Source organism: Bufo gargarizans, chromosome 6 (genome assembly GCF_014858855.1).
Source record: "Bufo gargarizans isolate SCDJY-AF-19 chromosome 6, ASM1485885v1, whole genome shotgun sequence".
NCBI classification, from domain to species: domain Eukaryota; kingdom Metazoa; phylum Chordata; class Amphibia; order Anura; family Bufonidae; genus Bufo; species Bufo gargarizans.
In genome coordinates, this window is record NC_058085.1 from 297,675,218 (window position 1) to 297,699,273 (window position 24,056).

Here is a 24,056-nt window from a genome sequence, read left to right on the forward strand (position 1 = left end):
CAGTCTATTCACTGTATTATTTTCCCTTATAACATGGTTATAAGGGAAAATAATAGCATTCTGAATACAGAATGCTTAGTATAATAGTGCTGGAAGGGTTAAAAATAATAAAAAAGTTAACTCACCTTCTCCTCCTGTTCGCGTAGAGGCCGGTCTGTTCTTTAGCTGTGGCTGAAGGACCTTTGATGACGTCAGATCACATGCTCCATCACCATGGTGATGGACCATGTGATTGGAGCATGTGATCTGACGTCACCTCAGGTCATTCAGTCCACAGCTAAAGAACAGACCGGGATCTACGCTAACAAGAGGAGAAGGTGAGTTAACTTTTTTTATTATTTTTAACCCTTCCAGCACTATTATACTAAGCATTCTGTATTCAGAATGCTATTATTTTCCCTTATAACCATGTTATAAGGGAAAATAATACAATCTTCAGAACATCAATCCCAAGCCCGAACTTCTGTGAAGAAGTTCGGGTCTGGGTACCAAACATGCGTGATTTTTCTCACGCGAGTGCAAAACGCATGACAATGTTTTGCACTCGCGCGGAAAAATCGCGCATTTTCCCGCAACGCACCCGCCTCTTATCCGGGCAAAAAACATGACGCCCGTGTGAAAGAGGCCCAAGACAGACATGTCAGCAGAGGTGACAGGCCCTTTTTAAGGGGTAATTAAAATAAATTGATTGTAGTAAAATGGTTCCAATCATGGCACAATGGGGCAGATTTATTAATACTGGCTAAAATAAAGCATAAAGCTGGAGGGCTCGAGGCTGAAGACGAGGTGCAGGTTATCTGATAGATTTGGCACATTTTGGCTCTTTTTACCACCACTTCAGTTACATAGTTTAGACTGGTGTTTCTATTCCAAAGCCGTTGCGTGCCGTTAATAAATTCTAGCGCATATTCCGACTTTTTGCAAAGTCTAGCAAGGCGCAAAAAGTGTCTACAACAGATGATAAATGTGGTGCTTGGCATTTACAGCAGTTCTGTTTGGCACATTACTAGTCAGACTTCTGGTGCGCTGGCCTTAGTAAATCTGCCCCAATATATTTGCATATACATATCTAGTAAGTAATATGCTGATTTGTCTCTCAAAGGAAATATTTCTGTCTACGCCAACCTTAAAGGCATCTATCAGCAGTTTTGTCCCTATGACACTGGCTGACCTGTTACATGTGCGTTTGACAGCTGAAGGCGTCTGTGTTGATCCCATGTTCATATGTGTCCGCACTGCTGAGAACAATGATGTTTTATTATATGCAAATGAGCCTCTAGGAGCAACGGGGGCGTTGCTGTTCCACCTAGAGCCTCAGCTTTCTCTGCAACTGCCGTAACCCCTCCACTTCGATTGACAGGGCCAAGTGTGATGACACTTTCACTTCCTGACCCCGTCAATCAAAGTGCAGAGGGTGCGGCAGTTGCAGAGAGCAAAGCCTCTAGGTGTAACGGCAACGCCCCCATTGCTCCTAGAGGCTCATTTGCATATATTAAAACATAATTTTTCTCAGCAGTGTGGGTACAGATGAACATGGAACCAACACAGATGCCTTCAGCTGCCAAGCGCACATGCAACAGGCCATACAAGGTGCTGACAGATGCACTCTAAGGGGTTTTCTGACATTCATCTAAAAATATATATAAGAACATGGCAGGGAGCCTATCAAATTAATAAAAACAAGTTATATTTGTCATCCTAAAACCCCTGCATTCAAGCTCTTCCTTCTCCCATGGGACTACGTTATTCTAAATGTGCCTGCTGCAATGCCCCACATGTGACCATGTGCCGTATACTGCTGTGGCCAGTGATTGGCTGCAGAGGTCACATGCCGCACACTGGCACATCATGACTGAAACGGAGGGGTCTCAGGATGGTGATTGTAACTTTTTTTTATTGAATCTAATGTAATGCCAATGCACCTGAAAGGTCTGGCATAAACTTTATGGGAAATAAACCCCCTTGTATCATTGAAAAAAGTGTACATAACGGATGAAAAAGAAGAGTTATGGCTTCTAAAGATGCATGTACTTAAAAAAACTGAAAATGTCTCTGGTCAGGAAGAAGGAGACGGGGTGGGGGGTAGGGGGGGGGGGGCACCAGATGTGTCTTCCTGTTCAGCTGCATGTACACTATACACATATACGTAGACTATCAGAGGAAGCTAGCAGCTAGTTATCCGATACACAGCAATAGGAGCCCAAAAGTGACCAAATTTGTAGGCACAGTGGCTGCATGGCTCCTGAGGTGGGTCATTTTTTTTTTCTTAGCGCACTGTGACTGCAGATTTTCCATTTGTATATCCATTCTATAGTTATAAGGTTTGCCTTTTTGTTATACTGCAATTTTTTATTTTTTTTTGGCCTATGTCAGAGGTCTTTGTTAAATAAAAGTAGTTCAGATGCACAGCAGGAAATTGCTTTTTGAAATGCTTTCTGCCTAATATGCTTGCACTTACATTCCTTTCCATTCATTAATAATGCCGTACATTTTTACTCACAGGCTTTCTGTGTAGAACATTAAATAAATATAATAGATGGGAAAAGAAATTCTAAGGTCGCCCGTGGTAGGTCCGGATATGAATAAATACGACACATTCTCTGTACAACAATATATAACTAAGATAAAGCATAACATATGAGTAAGAGGGTGAGATAAGCACCTGGGGCTCCTGAGAATCCAAACTTCCCACCATAGCCCTAATAGTCTGCGTTTTACTTATGGAGCACCATAATGTACATTGCCTTCCACTGCCGACAAGTGAATTTCCCGACTCCGCAGTCCGCACCGCGCTGTACTGGCCAGGGCCTGGCGTGCACACAGCGTCAGCCCGCTGGCTGACGCTGTGTGTGACGTCAGGTCCCGCCCAATGCACGCTGGGAAGAAGACGCGACACCTGCGGACTCTTATCAGCCAGCTGCTGCCGAGCATCCTGCAGGAAAGGTAAGTATAATAACAGCGATTCTTCTGGGGGGATCTATTTGCAAAGGATGGCCATGGGGCTGATCTGATGGCACTGGCTCTGGGGGACATGTCTGATGATGGCAATTGGCAAATGCCATGGGGCTAATGGTACTGGCTCTGGGCCCCTGGGGGACATGTATGATGATGATGGCAAATGCAATTGGGCTGATGGCACTGGCTCTGGGGGACATGTATGAAATTTGTGTTTTACTAACACTTAGGCTGAGTTCACATGGGCAAGATTTCCACGCGGGTGCAATGCGGGAGGTGAACGCATTGTACCTGCATTGAATCCGGACCCATTAATTTCTATGGGGCTGTGCACATGTGCTGTCATTTTCAACGCATCACTTATGTGTTGCGTGAAAATCGCAGCATGCTCTATATTGTGCGTTTATCACGCAACGCAGGCCCCATAGAAGTGAATGCAAGTGCGGATGCGGTGCGATTTTCATGCACGGTTGCTAGGAGACGATCGGGATGGAGACCCAATCATTATTATTTTCCCTTATAACATGGTTATAAGGGAAAATAATAGCATTCTTAATACAGAATGCGCCGTACAATAGCGCTGGAGGGGTTACATATTTTTTTTTTAAATAATTTAACTCGCCTTAAACCACTTGCTCGCGCAGCCGGCATCTCTTCTGTCTTCTTTGCTTTGTACAGGAAAAGGACCCATGGTGACGTCACTCCGGTCATCACATGGTCCATCACATAATCCATCACCATGGTAAACGATCATGTGGTGGACCATGTGATGACCGGAGTGACGTCACCACAGCACAGAAGAGAAGCCGGGCTGCGCGAGCAAGTGGATTAAGGTGAGTAAAAAAAATGTTTTAACCCCTCCAGCTCTATTGTACTATGCATTCTGTATTAAGAATGCTATTATTTTCCCTTATAACCATGTTATAAGGGAAAATATTACAATCTACACAACCCCTATCCCAAACCCGAACTTCTGTGAAGAAGTTCGGGTTTGGGTAGCAAACATGCCGATTTTTCTCACGCACGTGCAAAACGCATTACAATGTTTTGCACTTGCGCGGAAAAATCGTGCATATTCCTGCAAAGCACCCGCACCTTTTCTCGCAACGCCCGTGTGAACGTAGCCTTAGTCTTCATCTTTACATTGTTTGGAAAAAGATCTGTTACACAATACACATATTAAAAAGTTTTGTCATTTGTATTTTTTGTATACATACAGAAGAAAATAATATATCGCAATATGTATCGCATATCACACATGCTTCAAATTGTATTGCAATATAGATTTTAGGCCATATCGCCCACCCCTAGGCCCGGGACCTGAAGTTAATTGCTCCTGTCAACATGCAGGGAAGTCTGTATCCTCAATGTTAACGTGTTGCCTCCTCTGCCGAGTCTTCAGCACTTTCCCTAATATGGTCTCTGAGCGTGAATCTAATAGCTCTTTTTGCTCCCTTGCTGTTTGCACATCGACAGCTTACACTAGACCAGTGGTGGAGAACCTATGGTACGGGTGACAGAGCCCTCTCTGTATACACCCGCACCCTAGAAATAGTCTATGGTTTACCAATATGCCTTAGACTTTTCCTGCCATTCATCAGCGCTGGGCACACTATGAATGGCACATGCAGCGCATTAAATGTAGGCAGGATATTATAGCTAAATGATAAAGTACATATATACTATATTGGACTGTAGTATTCAGGTTAAATTGCTGTGTTGGCACTTTACGATAAATAAGTGGGTTTTGAGTTGCAATTTAGGCACTCTGCCTCTAAAAGGTTCACCATGACTGCACTAGACTGAACTACTTAGAGGGGAAGGGGTGGTGCCAGCCTTGCCTAAAAACAATAACCAGGGAACTCCCATACTCTCCATAGATAGCCTTTAGGACATACAGTGCACAAAATGCCGCTACATTAACACTTACAATGGGACCCATCAGCATACTGGCAAGGAACCATTTTACCAAGTAAGGAAGCGGAGAACCCTTTAAATTACAGAACTGTCAGTAGTACAAATCTCTCTATATAGGTCAACTAAATGGCTTCCTCAATATCCTGAATTCATGTTCATATTTGATATTTATGACTTTTAAGGCTTTTAAGGCAAGCAAACCTGTAAATGTTTCCCCTTCTCTAATTTTAGAGCCAGTATCTGTTCATAGAGAGTCACAGAGTGATTCCGACCATGTGGCGGAAGAGAATCGAAGCTTTGGGACCAGCCGTCTTCTGTTCCACATCACTGATGGAGACAATCCATTGTTGTCCCCTCGCTGTTCTATCTTCAGTCAAAGTCAAAGGTTTAACTTGGATCCTGAGTCTGCGCCATCCCCACCAAGTGCTCAGCAGTTCATGATGTAAGTGGTTGTGCTTTATATGTTACCTACTGACACATTTATCTCCTATAGTGCAGTAGCAGATAATTTACTTTCTTCTATAACTCCCTCATGTTGGAGATGCAGAATGGACTTTTCCTGCCTAGCATATAATAAACCGGGTCAGTTATTTTCCTAGTTGTCACTCTCTGTCTTACGTCGACATACAAGCGTGCACAGATCGGCACCATTCTCTAACAAAAATATCCCCGTGCAGCATCCTGGATTGTTTTCATTGTTTTTCAATACACTGACTAAAGTCTGTAAATTGGCATAAAAATACATACTTGCCAGTTTTGGAAGAACAATCCTGCAAGCCGGACCACAAAAAAGAAGGGGTTATGCAAACCTTGCCCAAAAGTGGCCTTTTGAGGGCTTTCCTTGGGGCAGATCTTAAAGGGATTGTCTTATCTTGCTTTCACTTGCACTTCAGTACAGCCGCTCCCTACTCCCTGCTTCTCCTGTGTGATTGGGATATGCTTGCCTGTACAAGCGCACCGCCGATGCCAATCCACATGTCAAACCCCTCTCTCCCAAAGGTCTCCCCAGTGCACCAAACAAGGTGTAATACCTCATCTATGCCACTTGCCTTGCTTCCAATGCTCAGCATCTGCTAGCAATCTGTGGTCACCTTCAGCAGCTCCAGGGCTACTGTGCATGCCCTGGAGCTTTTACATGGTAATGAATGGAGATGCAGAGAGGTGGCCAGGCCGGGAGCTGCTGCACATGAGCGTGTATGAGCACTCCTGGAATCCCAGCCACTGGAATGAAGGCATCAAGGGAGGGCACTAGATGTAACACTATAAAAGAAGCATCATTCTCAGACAACGAGGGACTTTTAAAATAGCATTACAATTGGTAAGTCCATTATTTGGACATTATGCCTCATATGAGATAACATTGTTTAGATAAGACATCCCCTTTAAATGTCCCCAATTGGCAATTTAAATGTTGGGATGATTAAAAATATAAGCATTATACGTAGAAAAGAAGGTTCTGATTGTAATCATGGTTACAGAAACCTAACAACCTTGTCTAGCTAATATTAAAATACACTTTTATATACCCCATGTTAATGGGACCCTACTCTCTTAACCAAAGAGTGGAGCAGCTATAAGGAGTACTTCTTACACTGACTAGTGGACCCAACACATCCATATGTTACACACATTCATTTTAGTCAGTCCCAGTAGCGTTGCAGGGAGTTGAGAACTTGATGCTGTGTCTCCCTACACATCGTAGATGATTGCTGGTGTCCACTTGATGGGTTCTCCATGGTCAGTTTATTATTAGAGGACTGCTTTAACACAAAGTGATTGTCCAAAGTAACCCCTCTTTACTAATAATAGTTTTGGTTTTATTACTATCTGAAACAATAATGTGAGAGGTAGAGGATATGATTCCTGTATGTACATATATATACATTTCTATCTAACACTCATTTTTCAGTTATTGTTCTTTGGGGATTGTGTCACAGAAAGCCTACTCTAATGTCACCATTGTAGCACTTACTGTATGGGTATGCTTGTCTCAGCTGCACATATATGACAGTTCCCTGACGTAAAGTACTGGGCAGTAAAGTTACTGTAATCCATTACAGCGCCATCAGACTAAGGCTACTTTCACACTAGTGTTTTTGCTGGACCCTGTCGAATCCAGCAAAAACACGCTTCCGTTACTGATCATACGACCATCTGCATCCATTATGAACAGATCCGGTTGTATTATTTTTAACATTGCCAAGACGGATCCACCATGAACTCTATTGAAAGTCAATAGAGAACGGATCCGTTTTTTATTGTGGCAGATTGTGTTAGAGAAAACGGATTTGTTCCCATTGACTTGCATTGGGGGCCATGCCGTCTTGCTCCGCATACCAGGACGGAAAGCAAACTACATGTTGCGGGTTGCTCTCCGGTATGGGAAAGCCTTTTGGAGCATTCCGTTCTGTTCAGTTCAGTTTTGTCCCCATTGACAGTGGATGGGGACAAAACTGAAGCTTTTTTTCCGGTATTGAGCCCCTACGACAGATCTCAATACCGGAAAACTAAACCGCTAGTGTGAAAGTAGCCTTACCCTGTGCTACTCATATAATACCACACGTTTCTAGAAGTTCCCTAGAAATAGATTTGTAAACCAAAGAAATTCTTCTGGACTTTCTTTCAGTCACCACCACACTTTATTCTGTTTGCTGTATGCAAGTACTGTATATTTCGCTCTGTAAGGCACACTTTCCCCCCCTGAAAGTGTGTCTTATGAAGTGAATACTAATAAGCTCTTCCATTATTATACAGTCGTCTGCTGGTGACGCGATTGTCCTGACTGTGTACAGTGTCAGGACGTAGTGGGCCTAAGCGTGCACTTAATGCTGTGCGACGTCAGGTCACAGGGCAGAGCTGTAGGAAGAGCCTGCTGGATCTCCGGAGTGGTGGCATCATATGGAGCAGAAGAGATAAGTTCTTTTGTTTATTTTTTGTCCGATCTGAGGTCTGATGAAGATTGTGGGTCTGAGTTGGGGGTCTGATTAGGATTAGGGGTCTGATGACAATTTGGCGTCTGATGAAGATTGGGGGACTAATTTGAGACCTGATGAAGACTTGTGGTCTGATCTGACGTCTGATGAAAAATATATTTTTCTTATTTTCCTCCTCTAAAACCTTGGTGCGTCTTATGGTCAGGTGCATCTTATAGAGCGAAAAATACAGTAATTTGCGTTCAACTAGTTCAGTTACTATCCTCTACAGCATCTACACTACATAAACTGGTATATTTCTGATTAGACAAAGGGATTTGGTGGTGATTAATGCTAATCTTTTAGCCAGGAAGATTGGTCTTTTCCACAGAAAACCAGCAATTTACATGGTTTAATCTGAGCGATAAACGCTCTGTCTACTAGGCCCCTGACCCTTCTAGTTGATTGTATTGTCATCTTTACAGGCCAAGAAGTTCATCAAGAGGAAATTGTGAAGATCCAAAAGAACCTATGACTGTTATACAACTCACCAAGCAAATCCAGAACCTGAAGAAGAAGATCAGAAAATATGAAGATAAATTTGAGCAGGAGAAAAACTATCGTGTGAGTAAATCTCTTTTCTTGGAATAGAGTATAAGCATAAGTTAACTACCGTCAACAGTATCATAAGGTCTCCAAAAGAGGGACCTCTGTCAGACAGATAGGAATGCCTTTTTGTTATTCCAGAAATGGCATAATGTCCCGTGGTGCTATGTGACAAGCTCTTATTATAGAGTGTTTCCCATTTACAATGAAGGTCAGAATCTGCAAGTGTCTCTGTCTATTTTACATCCACATGGTCACTCTCCAAGGCACATTGCTTTGAATCTTTCCAAGCACACTTATTTATGCATAGATGTGGTTAGAAGATATAGCGGGCAAATAAAACCTCATTGTAATGGTTTCTGGAAACCATTTAATCAGGGTAAAAGCGTTATTCACTTTGAGTGCCCAGTTTTCCTGAAGAATTTATTCTCTTGTTGTGGAATGGATAAACAGCAACAAGGACTAGTGTACTGGGAACAGATGTGTGGAGGTCAGTATAGAGTCAAGTGGCCCGGTCAGAGGAAGTGCAGAGAGCAAGCCAAGGGGTAGTGAGCATCAAGGTTTGCACCATTGAGGCAGCACAGGAAAAAAATATCAGAGATTTGTTTTAGTAGCTGAATTTTAGTGGTACTAAACACATATTTAATAGTAATTTCTTTATTGGCTGAGTGCAAGATGCATTGTTTTCCATGCTCTGAGTCTGAGAAGTCATTTTGAATTGACTACTAATGATTTGTGCATAGATCAGTCAGTTGTTGTTGTTTTCTACCTATTTTTTAGCCTTCTCATAGTGATAAAACCTCGAACCCTGAAGTCATGAAATGGATGAATGACCTGTCCAAGGCTCGTAAACAGCTCAAAGGTAATTTTTCTTTTTCACATCACATGTACCGTGGAATGGAATTCTGGACTCATAATTCTAGATATCTAATAGACAAACCATGGATGATCTAAAATAGCAGAACATTGTATCCCCAGCTGTTCTGGTCATACTAGAAGCTTAACAGGAATGAAAAGATAGCTGAGATATTTGTAACAATCTCTGCCAGGCAAACACGTAGAAGAAGGCATACATAGCCTGATGACCTTACCTGTTCTGGAGCAGAGAGGCAGAAGGAAGCTTGGCTTGAAAGCTAGTTAGTAGGATCTATGCTCTACTTAAGTCCTACAGTGTACTGCTCTATGCTAATTATTGGATTGGTTCTCGTCTGTTTTTTTGTTTTTGATCAAGCTGTACCTGATTTCTCCTTTCCTTCCTCTTGCTTGTTACTATGTTTGACCTAGGACTGTTTAGTGACCATTCTCCTGCTTCGCCTCTGTACCTTTGTTTCTCTTGGTTCTGACTCTGCTTGTTCTTGTTATTGCTTTGACATTTTACCATGGTTTTTTACTTCAGCTAGTACTACTCGACTAGTCCACTCTACCTGCTAGCAACTACCCGGTAAATACAAGAATTCCACACCACCTGCAGGGACCACTCAAAGTTAAGTAGTTAGGTTCCTGAGTGGTATTGCCCTTATCAGAGCAGTTATTCTGCTGTAGGCAGGGCGCCGGTAGTTAGAGTTGTTGCAGGGCAAGTTTGCCAGGTGTTGCTGAATTGGGTAGCTATTGCCAAGTCTGGCAGTGGATGCTGGACAGGTTCCAGTTCCGATACTATCTTTTAGAGGTTTCTAATGTGTTGTAAAACACCACTTGGGATCATTCTTTACTTATAAACTACATGGGCTAAATATTGACCTGATTGTCAGATATTGGATTGCGTGTGCCCAGCCTAAATTTAATGTATCCTCCCAAAAATATACCTTTCATAGACACTGCTAAATCATAAAATTCTGGCTTCCTGCAACAGCCACTGAAGGGGGCTTAGGATCTTCCTGCACATGTTTATGCACTGAATGCAATAATAAAACAGTATGCCAATAGCTTCTAAGCTCCCCCTAGTGGTGGCAGCAGGCATACAAAATGGAAGCATATAACTGTCTATGCACAAAATTTGCAGCTCAATATATGAAATGCAGTGCTCCATCCCCTATAAATATATGTTAAGAAATGTATCGGCACAGAATATTAGACCACAACATAGAATGGTGTTTTATCTGACATGTATGTACAGACACGACTATCAATATACCCACATAATCACACAAAGCTTTGAGCCATATCTATCTACTTCAGAGCTCCAATCTGTTTTCTCATTTTTTTCTACAATGATATTTCTCTTTTTATTCTGAATTAATAGTAGTGGATTGACCAGTACATTTCTTTTTAAATCTTTTTGTGTACAGAGCAGTAAAAGGAGCAGTAAGAACTAGAAAAGGTACAATTTCTGAGGAAATTGTGTGATGTGTTCTTGCCTCCACCAGTAGCTTACAACTGGAGTGGGCGGAGTAACTGGGTGGAGTGTAGACTCCGCCCACTTTTATAAATTTTGACCTTTGTCTCACACTGACCCACCCTGCCGAGTTTGGGTGCTGTGGCTTAAATACTGTGAGAATGACAGCTGTTTAAAGGTTTCTTATTGAAGTCAATAGGGAAAATCAGATTGGTTGTTTGTGGCTCCGCCCACTTTTTAGCGTCCCCAAAATGAGATATACATTGGCACAGTCCTCCAGTGACCAACTGTGCCAAGTTTCAGAACCCTGCAATTAACAGTCTAAGAGCAGCGGCAGTTTGAATTTTTCCCATTTAAACAAATGGCTGAAATTTGATTCGCCGTTGTAGACCCCGCCCACTTTTTATACATTTTTGACCCCAGTCACCCAATGACCCACGGTGCCAAGTTTGGGTATTCTGGCTTTAATATTGTGAGAATGACAGCAATTTAAAGGTTTCTCATTGAAGTCAATAGGGAAAATCTGATTTGTTGTTGTTGGCTCCGCCCACTTTTTAAATTTTTGAAGCCTAAGTAATCTATCACCTGATTTCTGAGATTTGAAGCCCCTGACATCAATAATGGCAGCATTTTTCAATTTTCAGCATTTTTCAATTTTCCCATTGAAATCAATCAAAGAAATCCGATTGGTTGTTTTTGGCCCCGCCCAATTTTCTGAATTTTAATCCTAATCCTAAATTGTCCAACTGTACCAAGTTTGGGGATCCTGCCATTAACAGTCTAAGAGCAGCGGCAGTTTTAAATTTTCCCATTAAAACATATAGCTGAAATTTGATTGGCCGTTGTAGACTCCGCCCACTTTAAAACATTTGAATTCTAGTCCCCCTATTAACCGAATATATTAAGTTTAACAACCCTGCCATTAACAATGTTGAAATGGCAGCAATTTAAAATTTTCTCATTGAAGTCAATAGGGAAAATCTGATTGGTTGTTTGTAGCTCCGCCCACTTTTTAATGTCCCCAAAATGTGACAGAAATTTTCAGGTTGACCCCATGACTAAGTGACCCAAGTTTGGTGACTTTAGTTTAAAATCTGTGCGACTGGGAGCGATTTGAAAATTGTCCCTGTCAAAGTCAATGGGAAAAACTTGGATTTTGGGGGCCCTGTGCCAGGGGCCCGGAGGGTGGGATCGGGTAACAAAGCACAAGCAAGGTACTCGGGTGGGTGCCGACCAAGTCTGCAAAGTTTGGAATTTGTACTCCTAAAAATGTGGGAGAAGTAACAATTTGAAGGTCTCATTACAGTCAATGGGGAGATTTTGATTGGTTCTGTGTGGCCCCGCCCACTTTTTGGGGTCCCCGAAATGTGCCCAAAATTTTCGGGTTGACTCCATGACTAAGTGACCCAAGTTTGGTGACTTTAGCGTCAAAGCCTGGCGAGTGGGAGCGATTTGAAAATGTACCCTGTCAAAGTCTATGGGAAAAAAGGGGGCTTCCGGGGCCCGCCACGGGGGCCCCGGGGGTGGGATCGCTCCACAAAGTAATAGCAATCCGATCGGGAACAATCTGCACGTTTTGGTAAATTTTTGTCTATGTAGTGTAAAAACTGTGGGAGGAGTTAGGGTGGCAAATTTGGCTATAATAAGAATAAGAAGAACTAGAAAAGGTACAATTTCTGGGGAAATTGTGTGATGTGTTCTTGCCTCCACCAGTAGCTTACAACTGGAGTGGGCGGAGTAACTGGGTGGAGTGTAGACTCCGCCCACTTTTATAAATTTTGACCTTTGTCTCACACTGACCCACCCTGCCGAGTTTGGGTGCTGTGAGAATGACAGCTGTTTAAAGGTTTCTTATTGAAGTCAATAGGGAAAATCTGATTGGTTGTTTGTGGCTCCGCCCACTTTTTAGCATCCCCAAAATGAGATATACATTGGCACAGTCCTCCAGTGACCAACTGTGCCAAGTTTCGGAACCCTGCCATTAACAGTCTAAGGGTCCATTCACACGTCCGTTTTTTCTTTCCTGATCTGTTCCGTTTTTTGCGGAACAGATCAGGACCAGATCAGGACCCATTCATTTTCAATGGGTCCTGGAAAAAATCGGACAGCACAATGTGTGCTGTCCGTTTCCGTTGTTCCGTTCCGCATGTCCGTTTAAATATAAAACATGTCCTATTATGTTCCTGAAAAATCGGATCCTGGTACAATGCAGTCAATGGTTCCGCAAAAAACGGAAGACATTCGGATGTAATTCCGTATGTCTTCCGTTTTTTGCGGAATCCGTTCCTGGAAACACATAGCAAATTTAGTATTTTTTTTTTTTTCAATTTTTTTTCAAAGAAATCCAAACAACTTTATTTGATTATTGAAATGTATACATGTTTCCGTTTTTTGCGGATCCGCAAAAAACGGATGACATACGGAAACATTTTCAGGAACAACGGATCCACAAAAAACGGACCGAAATTCGGATTATAGAAAAATACTGACGTGTGAATGTAGCCTAAGAGCAGCGGCAGTTTGAATTTTTCCCATTTAAACAAATGGCTGAAATTTGATTGGCCGTTGTAGACCCCGCCCACTTTTTAATTTTTTTTTGACCCCAGTCACCCAATGACCTACGGTGCCAAGTTTGGGTATTCTGACTTAAATATTGTGAGAATGACAGCAATTTAAAGGTTTCTCATTGAAGTCAATAGGGAAAATCTGATTTGTTGTTGTTGGCTCCGCCCACTTTTTAAATTTTTGAATCCAAATTAATCTATCACCTGATTTCAGAGATTTGAAGCCCCTGACATCAATCATGGAAGCATTTTTCAATTTTCTGCATTTTTTTTTTCCACATTGAAATCAATGAAAGAAATCTGATTGGTTGTTTTTGGCCCCGCCCACTTTTCAAAATTTTAATCCTAATCCTAAATTGTCCAACTGTACCAAGTTTGGGGAACCTGCCATTAACAGTCTAAGAGCAGCGGCAGTTTGAATTTTTCCCATTTAAACAAATGGCTGAAATTTGATTGGCCGTTGTAGACTCCGCCCACTTTTTTATAAATTTTTGAATCCAGTCACCCAATGACCTACGGTGCCAAGTTTGGGTATTCTGGCTTAAATACTGTGAGAATGACAGCAATTTAAAGGTTTCTCATTAAAGTTAATAGGGAAAATCTGATTTGTTGTTGTTGGATCCGCCCACTTTTAAATTTTTTGAATCCAAAGTAATCTATGACCTGATCTCAGCGATTTGAAGCCCCTGACATCAATCATGGCAGCATTTTTCAATTTTCTGAATTTTTTTTTTTCCATATTGAAATCAATGAAAGAAATCTGATTGGTTGTTTTTGGCCCCGCCCACTTTTCAAAATTTTAATCCTAATCCTAAATTGTCCAACTGTACCAAGTTTGGGAAACCTGCCATTAACAGTCTAAGAGCAGCGGCAGTTTGAATTTTTCCCATTTAAACAAATGGCTGAAATTTGATTGGCCGTTGTAGACTCCGCCCACTTTTTTATAAATTTTTGAATCCAGTCACCCAATGACCTACGGTGCCAAGTTTGGGTATTCTGGCTTAAATACTGTGAGAATGACAGCAATTTAAAGGTTTCTCATTAAAGTTAATAGGGAAAATCTGATTTGTTGTTGTTGGCTCCGCCCACTTTTAAATTTTTTGAATCCAAAGTAATCTATGACCTGATCTCAGCGATTTGAAGCCCCTGACATCAATCATGGCAGCATTTTTCAATTTTCTGAATTTTTTTTTTTCCATATTGAAATCAATGAAAGAAATCTGATTGGTTGTTTTTGGCCCCGCCCACTTTTCAAAATTTTAATCCTAATCCTAAATTGTCCAACTGTACCAAGTTTGGGAAACCTGCCATTAACAGTCTAAGAGCAGCGGCAGTTTGAATTTTTCCCATTTAAACAAATGGCTGAAATTTGATTGGCCGTTGTAGACTCCGCCCACTTTTTCATTATTTTTTGAATCCAGTCACCCAATGACCTACGGTGCCAAGTTTGGGTATTCTGGCTTAAATACTGTGAGAATGACAGCAATTTAAAAGTTTCTCATTGAAGTCAATAGGGAAAATCTGATTTGTTGTTGTTGTCTCTGCCCACTTTTTAAATTTTTGAATCCAAAGTAATCTATCACCTGATTTCAGCGATTTGAAGCCCCTGACATCAATCATGGCAGCATTTTTCAATTTTCTGAATTTTTTTTTTTCCATATTGAAATCAATGAAAGAAATCTGATTGGTTGTTTTTGGCCCCGCCCACTTTTCAAAATTTTAATCCTAATCCTAAATTGTCCAACTGTACCAAGTTTGGGGAGCCTGCCATTAACAGTCTAAGAGCAGCGGCAGTTTGAATTTTTCCCATTTAAACAAATGGCTGAAATTTGATTGGCCGTTGTAGACTCCGCCCACTTTTTCATTATTTTTTGAATCCAGTCACCCAATGACCTACGGTGCCTAGTTTGGGTATTCTGGCTTAAATACTGTGAGAATGACAGCAATTTAAAGGTTTCTTATTGAAGTCAATAGGGAAAATCTGATTGGTTGTTTGTAGCTCCGCCCACTTTTTAATGTCCCCAAAATGTGACAGAAATTTCCAGGTTGACCCCATGACTGAGTGACCCAAGTTTGGTGAGTTTCACTCCGAAGCTGTATGAGTGACAAACATTTGCATTTTTCCAATAAAACTCTATGGGAGAAAAAAAGAGGTTTTCGGGGGCCCGCCCCAGGGGCCCGGAGGGTGGGATCGGTTAACAAAGCACAAGCAAGATACTCGGGTATGTGCCGACCAAGAGTGCAAAGTTCGGTATTTATACTCCTAAATCTGTGGGAGGAGTAGCAATTTGAACGTCTCATTGTAGTCAATGGGGAGAATTTGATTGGTTCTGTGTGGCCCCGCCCAAATTTTCGGGTCTCCGAAATGTGCTAACAAATTGCGCGTTGACCCCATGACTAAGTGACCCAAGTTTGGTGACTTTAGTTTAAAATCTGTGCGACTGGGAGCGATTTGAAAATTTTCCCTGTCAAAGTCAATGGGAAAAACTTGGATTTTGGGGGCCCTGTCCCAGGGGCCCGGAGGGTGGGATCGGGTAACAAAGCACAAGCAAGGTACTCGGGTGGGTGCCGACCAAGTCTGCAAAGTTTGGAATTTGTACTCCTAAAAATGTGGGAGGAGTAGCGATTTGAAGGTCTCATTATAGTCAATGGGGAGATTTTGATTGGTTCTGTGTGGCCCCGCCTACATTTTGGGGTCCCCGAAATGTGCCAAAAATTTTCGGGTTGAGCCCATGACTAAGTGACCCAAGTTTGGTGACTTTAGCCTCAAAGCCTGGCGAGTGGGAGCGATTTGAAAATTTACCCTGTCAAAGTCTATGGGAAAAAAGGGGGCTTCCGGGGCCCGCCACGGGGGCCCCGGGGGTGGGATCGCTCCACAAAGTAATAGCAATCCGATCGGGCACAATCTGCACGTTTTGGTAAATTTTTGTCTATGTAGTGTAAAAACTGTGGGAGGAGTTAGGGTGGCAAATTTGGCTATAATAAGAATAAGAATATATATGTGAGATAACAGTATGTGGTCTTGCTATGCAAGAACACATAATAAGAATAATATATATGTGAGATAACATTATGTGTTCTTGCTATGCAAGAACACATAATTATTATGATTTATTTTAAAGCGCCATTTATTCTGGGACGCTGTAAATGCAGCAGGGGTTTAAAGAAAATGTGTCGTCAGAAAATGACCTATTGTTTAAATCAATTTCTAATTTTCCAAAACACTATCTATATTCAAATGAAATTCAAAATCCTGCAGTTTGCACACTGACCACTATGCCTAATAACAGGTCCACCTTTGATCTGTACTGATCATTTTTTTGCAGTTATCTCATTATCATCACAGAAAGGATTACAATGATAGATATCACCTTCGTATATAGATAACACAGGATCCACCATTCACAGTAGGTGAAGGTCAAAACGTATCTACTGCTTGTACAATGACCTCTGCACAGGTCACAGAACATGTCTAATAAACTCTCCCATAGAACGTCCCCTCCAGTCTATTGTATCTATGGTACTTTGTGGAGGCTGTAACACATATCTTTAAATGCTGTTAGCAACAGCTCAGGCAAGATGGCTGCCCCCATAATCATTTCAAGGAAAAAGAACAAAAGTTAGAATGAAATTTGCAATCAGAAAAAAAAACTATTAGACAAAAGGGATACATGTCACTATCTGTGTCACTATTTTAACTGGCAGAAAACATAGGTGATCTATGCAGATAAACAAGTACAATAAACATGAACAGAAGTAGAGAGAACCCTGCTCAATCATGCTCAAAATATCCACGTAATCACATGGACATCTGTAACACCCCAGGGTGGTGTTACCACTACTGCACACTGCTACCATCTCTAATGGGCTAATATAATGTCATCTTATGTGTTGTTGTCCAGGTCCTCCACACTGTGCATTCCTAATCTTTATGCAACTGTTATTTTCATGTAATGTTACTGGTTCACCAGCAGGTGGCAGCGTTTCTGGCAAAGCTATCTTAGAATGGAACTCCCCATTCCATTCTCCCCCTTTAGGCAGAAGTGGGCCAGTCCTGCTTGCTACCAGAAGGAGGTGGGGCAGTTCTGGTTTGTGCTGGTTGATACTCCATGTTGGAGTTGCCAGTATTCTAACCTATTCCTTGGCCAAGGATAAGTCCGGCTAAAAAGTGAAGTGCAGCATAAAGAAGAAGCCAAGTTATCAAGTCAGCTTGTCCGTACAGCAGAATGAGAGAAGGATAGAGCAGAGTTGAGTTTGCCTGCCAGTTTAATGACAAAGCCTGTAAACTGTTTGAAGAAACATTTATTCAAAGTAAAGCGGCCATTGAACTTCATCTCAAGGTCTGGACTCAAGTTATTCTTTCCAATCCCTCAATTATTCCCCCTATTATTTGCTTCGGAGCCAAAGTCTGGGGTCCAGCAGTATCCAGGTAGGAGCACCGTGACACATAAAGAGACATTTAGGCCGCATTACACCACTCGGCCTTCCTACTACACCTGGGACGCGATATAGAGGCCCTGAGGTGAGGCACCCGTTGCACATCCAGATAGATATTTAGATAGCTAAATAGTTAATGTCCCATATATATCTTTGAACATGATTTAAAACGAAAGGTTTTCTGATGCTTTGATCTACGTATATATTTCTCATTGTGGATTCTCTTGAATTGCTTCATTTGGTGTAAGTAAAATTACAAAAGTAAGAGGAAATTACCTTTTAATGCTTAAATAGATAACATTACATTCTATTTTACACTGCATAAAATACAATATGCCTTTATTTTAGAGTTAAAGCTAAAATTGTCTGAAGACCAAAATGTGCCAAGAGCCACACTAAGTAAACCCTATGAAGAAAGGCCGGTGGCATCCATTGTGGTGGAACAGCATGACATCACCAATTCACCAATGTCATCTGTAGAGGAAACAGTTGAAACTGTATGGAAGAGGCTAAAGGAGAAGAGACAGCTGCTCAACCTTCCTGAGAATGTCAAGGTAGGTGGTAGTTTGTGTCATAGTGGTTTTGACCTGTTGATTTTTTTATTTCACATCCACAATTGTATGTTTGTTAAAGTTAACGATCTACAGAATAAATAATTTTTATCTGGCATGGCTATGGACGTCCTGCCAGAAAAGATTAGGGAGTATGAAACTTCTGTATTTAAATAGTGACTAACCTTTTTAACAAACTTTGCTTACTGTAATTCATTAGTACTGCCGAATATCTTAAACTTTGTAATATATCTTATCAGAGAAAATTGCCTCTTTCCTACCTACCTAAACTAACATTCTCTGAGAAGTCTATAATGAGAGATCAGACGGACTGTCAGCTCCCTAAAGGATCAGAGTATATGGTGCCCAAAAAAAACCCTAATGGGGATGGGGTGTGGAGAAATGAGCTACTGGAGGGAAAAAACATGCATTTTTCTCTGATTAGATATACTACAAAGTTTCTTAACTTCAACTGTACTATTGCTTTATGCAAAGTTAGTGAATCCCATTTTTCTCCAGTACCTAACATTAGATATCAGTGCCACGACCCCAGTCTTCAGAATGAAGGAACTACTATGTTAATTAACTACTGCTGTTCCTTAACAGAGTTTCCATGCACCGTAATGGTCCATGTCACACTCTGTAGAGTAACATGCAACTCAGCCCCATTAACATGAACAGACCTTTGCTACATGTACAGCAGGTGGACAGGATGTGCACTGTTCAGAGCAATTATCAGAGGGGCTGCTGCCCTATCATTCTTGGGATTGGCAGAGGTCCCAGAGATTGGACCTCCAGTGATAACTTAGTAATGGCATATCCTAGGGACGGATATGGAATTCCACGGTTGTAAACTTGTTTAAATGATATTGTACCAGCAGAATAATACGAAATAATACACCAACCACCTCACGGCCACTTTCCAGTGACTTTTTTAAGCTCTTTTAAAGATGCACAGATGCATAATCAATAGGTGGTCCTTATCTTCAGAAGTAACAATATAAATATAGTCAATACTATAGCTAATTATCTATCTTGAGAACAGAGTTAGCCAGGACCAAAACCTATTGCTAAAAGTTCTTGTTACTTTATTAAAGTCTTAGCCAATATAAACACTTGTTCACACATCCATCTTCTGCCGTGGAGATGTCTGGTATCCCTCCAGTCACAGGAACAATAGCCTTATGATATCACCTGTCTTCTCTAAATGCTCTCTTGTGGACTCCATTAGTTACAGGAGAGAGAAATGATACCACAGAACTGAAATTGTGAGATCAAAGGAAGGAATTCTGGGCGATATGCCTGGCTGTGTTCTACATCAAACACATATGTGTGAACAAGCCAATCGATAGCAGAGTATTTGCTGTTCTACAACCTTAGAGGGGTTGTGCAGGAATGGGGGGAGGGGGGCGGCGGGGTTGGCACACTTGGAAAGCTTACTTGCTTGCTTCCCGACACCAGCTCCCCGCTCTTTCTCCTCCAGGCCAGCAATGCTCTTCGGGGCTCCCTCACTAAAAACATCCAATCACTGGCCACAACAGTGACTGGCTGACCTTACGTTATGACAAATGGTCACATGATGGAATTGGAAAATGTCTCCTCCGTGGCCAGTGATTGGCTGCGGCGATATGAAACAGGATGTTTACAATGAGGGAGCCCCTCCAAGCACTGCAGGCTTGGAGGAGAAGGAGCAGGGGGGGCAGCTTGCACAACCCCCTATTCTTGCACAACCCTTTTTAAAATTCTCTGAAATTTATCTTTTAGTATCCTTCCTAACTTAACCAATAACTTTTTTAACTAGGATATGACAAAAAAGCAAATGAATCTTGAAAAAATGAGTCTCCAGAAATGTCTACTGTATTTTGAGAATATTCATGGACGCCCAGTAAGTATCTTAGTTTCAGAGCTGTAATGGCTTAGCAGTCTGTTTGTTCCAATCTTCTCACAATGTCTTGTTGGATGTTGTAGGAGGGATAGTGCTCATCGTCTTCCTGTTTGTTAGTTGACTTATTGATCTTGCCAGTTGTGTAATTATATCCTCTAAATTATACATAAACCTCGCTGCTGCAAGATACTGAATGCATTGTGAAGAGTCTGTGATTAGGTAGATCCTGGTGATTCAAATATTAGCTTTGTGGCGTTCCCAAGAAAAAAAACATTTTTTAAATGTAAATATGGGATTCAAATGTGAGAGGTGAGGCCTTGCCCATCACTGTACCTCAGCTTTCAACTGCTGGCCACGCCCCTCAGTGCACCGAAGCCTCCATTTGCATAACATATAAAAGCAACCGATTTCTACAACACAGTCAGCCAATAGCTGCAGAACCGTAGCAAAAAACATGGCAAAACTGCACAGTGTGAACATACCCTCAAAGGGTGAATATTCTCAGCAGAACCCAAATATTGTCACTCAGGTGTAAAATGCTCCCCTGGTTTGAAATTGAGCCGGTGATGGATGTTTCATATCAATGTCTGAATAATCTTATTTTCAGCCGGTGTCTGTCCAGCTGGCCTTCTGCCGCCTTGCATTCATCATTTGTAAGTCCATACAAATTTGTTCAGGGAATTGTTAACATGGCTGATAAGAGCCGGAGAGGACAGACCTGGAGGAGGTCTTGATGGAGAGGGCAGACCTGGAGGAGGTCTTGATGGAGAGGACAGACCTGGAGGAGGTCTTCAGTACTTCATCTGGATGTATGTGCTGTCGCGCTGTAAATAATCTGTGGGGGGAGGGGGGTTCCTGGTTTTCACTGTGACTTCATCAATTGCATATAATATAATGAAACTTTACACATCAACTCTTCCATACATAAAATGTATCGAAGCTCCATAACCCACTATTCCAATGTCTAGGGATTACCATTCTCGCTGCAGACAGAAAATGCCAGTAGAACCCCCTTAACCTGAGCCAAAGAACCCGGTATAAGAGAGAGTAGGGTTACCTGAGGAGTATTTGGAATCGACTTGCCAGAATATTTAGTATATATTTGTAATACTCGATACCAAAAGGAGTGAATTACAGGGCACCTCCACCAAATGTGTAGTAGGGAGCCCTTCTCCTTCTCACATCGCCAACGCAAATCGGGCACTGAAGGAAACGTGATGTAATGTAGTTGGACAATAGTACCATCTAGAGAGAATTTTGTAATTCTTCTCTTTAGCTTGTGCCGCCAACGAAATTCCATGGGAGAACGTACATATTTTGAGGACCTCCATCTCCGTGAATTGAATCTGTAAATCATATTCCCACTTATCAAAGAATGGGGCCTTGTCCGCGCTGCACAAGTCTAGGAGAACATTACGCAATGCGGACAAATACCCCTTCCATCCCCTGTTTGCAGGTACATCCTATCAAACCCCTTAAGAGGGTCATTCACGTTGTCGGGGAACATGGCTCCAAAAAAGGAACGTAACTGTGCGTACCATAACCATGAGACCAGACAAAAGGCAGAATTCGTTCTTCAAATGAAATCGGCTTCCCCGCTGTGAAGACATCCCTTATTCTCAGAAAACCGTTGTACACCGTTTTAATCAGGAACGATGAGGGATCTAATCCCGGACTAAAGGCTGGGTTACAATGTAATGGGGTCCTGGGCCCAGGTCTGTGCGAAATCTGTGATCTTAAGATCCAATGATTCCAGACTGCCAAGACATGCCTCACAAGATATGGCCAATCCAATCTGGATGGTCTGTCTCCCAAGGAGACCCAAGGTGCGGCTTTAAGAGACAATGGCGACAGAGATTGTTCCAAGGAGACCCACAACTTCTGTGAACCCTTATGCATCCAATCTAATATCCTAGATAGTACTGCTGCATTGTGATAAATATGAAAATCTGGGAGGCCAAATCTTCCTAGGGATTATGCTTAGTTAGAACACGCTTATTTAATCTAGGCCTACTGCTATGCCATATGAAACTGGTGAGGGCCTTTTGTATAGTCAAAGAATAACTCTGCAGAACGTGAATGGGTATAGTCTGGAAAAGATAAAGGAATCTCGGAAGTATATTCATTTTAACAGTGTTTATACGACCAAACCATGACAGATGTTTTTAGCTTATACAGCCGTAGGTCCTCCATAGTCCTCCTCTGCAGTGGCAAGTAATTCAAGGGGAATAGTAAATGTAGTTGTGCCGGAATTTGAATGCCTATGTGTGTCAGACTTTGTTCTTTCCAATGGAAAGAAAAATTGCTTTGGATAGCGAAAGCCTCTGTTCGGGCAAGGGAGACATTCAATAATTCTGTTTTAGGGAGGTTCACCTTAAAGTTACTAAGATGACCAAACCTGTCAAATTCCTGAAGTATAGATGGTATGGAGATATGGGGAGAAGTCATATAAAGGAGGAGATCGTCTGCATAAAGCTCGGGCTTGTGGTTCTGAATCCTAACCTCAACTCCCCTAATGTCAGGGTTATTCCTAAGTGCCATGGCTAAGTGTTCCATCGATAATACATAAAGGAGCGGGGAAAGAGAGCACCCCTGGCGCATGCCGTTATGCATCTCAAATGAGTGTGCCAGCATACCATTAGTCCGAACACGTGCCGAAGGGTGTGTGTATAGAGCTGCCACCATATCTACGTATCTCCTGCCCAAGCCAACCTGTCGCAAGGATGCCAACATAAATTGCCAATGTACCCGGTCAAATGCTTTTTCCGCGTCCACCGACATCAGACACATGGGGAGTTGCTTTTTCTGGGCATGAGATATGCGGATGGTGTTGTCTCTTGCTTCTCTGCCTTGTACGAATCCTACCTTATCCATATTAATAACATCAGGAAGAAAATTACCAGAACTTTTGAGAAAATCTTGATGTCGCAATTTATCAAGGATATCGGTCTGTAATTTCCACAGACAGTGGTGTCTTTATTAGGTTTGGGTAATACCACTATGTGGGCTTCTAAGGATTGTTTGGGAAAGGGGCATGTTGGCGAAATACTATTAAATACTCTAGTGAGGAAGGGGAGAAGTAAATCATGAAATTGCTTGAAGAATGTGGCTGTAAAGCCGTCCGGCCCCAGACTTTTTTTCCCTCCCTTAAGTGAAAAGACTACTGTCCGTAATTCAGATTCTGTGAATGGTAGATCTAATTCTGTGCTCTGCTCTATCGGCACACTGGGCAGTGCCATCTCGTTCACATAAGTAGTTATGCGAGCTTCCAGATCTTGTTGGGGCATATAGTCTTGTTGAGTCGTAATATGTACGGAACACTTCTGCAATATAGGAGGGATGATATACGGTCTGTCCCCTAATGTCTTTAATATAAGTATGTGTGATATAAGTATGTGTGAATCTAGGATGTAATAGCTTAGCGAGCACGCAAGCGCATTTATTAGCGTTGTATAAAAAACTGTGAAAATGCTCCTTAGAGAGGTTAAATCTTTTATCTATAGCTTCCTTTAAACTATTTCTTAATGCTGTTAATTCAGCCAGGAGAGCTGGGGTAGGAGATTGTTTGTGCAAAGAATCTAACCCTCGTAAGCGAGCCAACAATGTAGTAATATGCGCTTCCCTTTCCTTTTTCAGTCTGGCCTGTCTGCAGACAACATCCTTCAACAAGGCCTCATTAAGGCGCCATGTCTATTCTCTAGCCACCAGATCGGGTAGTTTGAGAGTGAGGGATATGGGTGCATGATCAGACCACAAAGCTGAGCCTATGTTAGCTATAGGTTGGAGAGTTAGGCTGGGTTCACACGGGCGTGACGGATTGGCTCAGGATGCGTTCAGGGTGCGTTCAGTGAAACTCGCACTATTTCGCAAGCAAGTTCAGTCAGTTTTGTCTGCAAT

At 42.0% G+C, this 24,056-nt stretch overlaps 1 protein-coding gene across 5 annotated transcripts in view; it reads left to right on the forward strand.

Moving 5' to 3' along the window:
• The window catches only part of FAM13C (family with sequence similarity 13 member C), a 360,167-nt gene that overhangs the window by 317,102 nt on the left and 19,009 nt on the right, over positions 1-24,056 (forward strand). For 4 of the 5 annotated variants that reach the window (XM_044299040.1, XM_044299043.1, XM_044299041.1 and 1 more), the window contains 5 exons: positions 5,104-5,314; positions 8,270-8,408; positions 9,171-9,252; positions 18,072-18,277; positions 20,076-20,159. In XM_044299040.1, coding sequence (XP_044154975.1) covers positions 5,104-5,314; positions 8,270-8,408; positions 9,171-9,252; positions 18,072-18,277; positions 20,076-20,159 — 722 coding nt within the window. The remainder of the gene's footprint in view (positions 1-5,103; positions 5,315-8,269; positions 8,409-9,170; positions 9,253-18,071; positions 18,278-20,075; positions 20,160-24,056) is intronic. The other variant, XM_044299044.1, reaches the window with a different exon arrangement.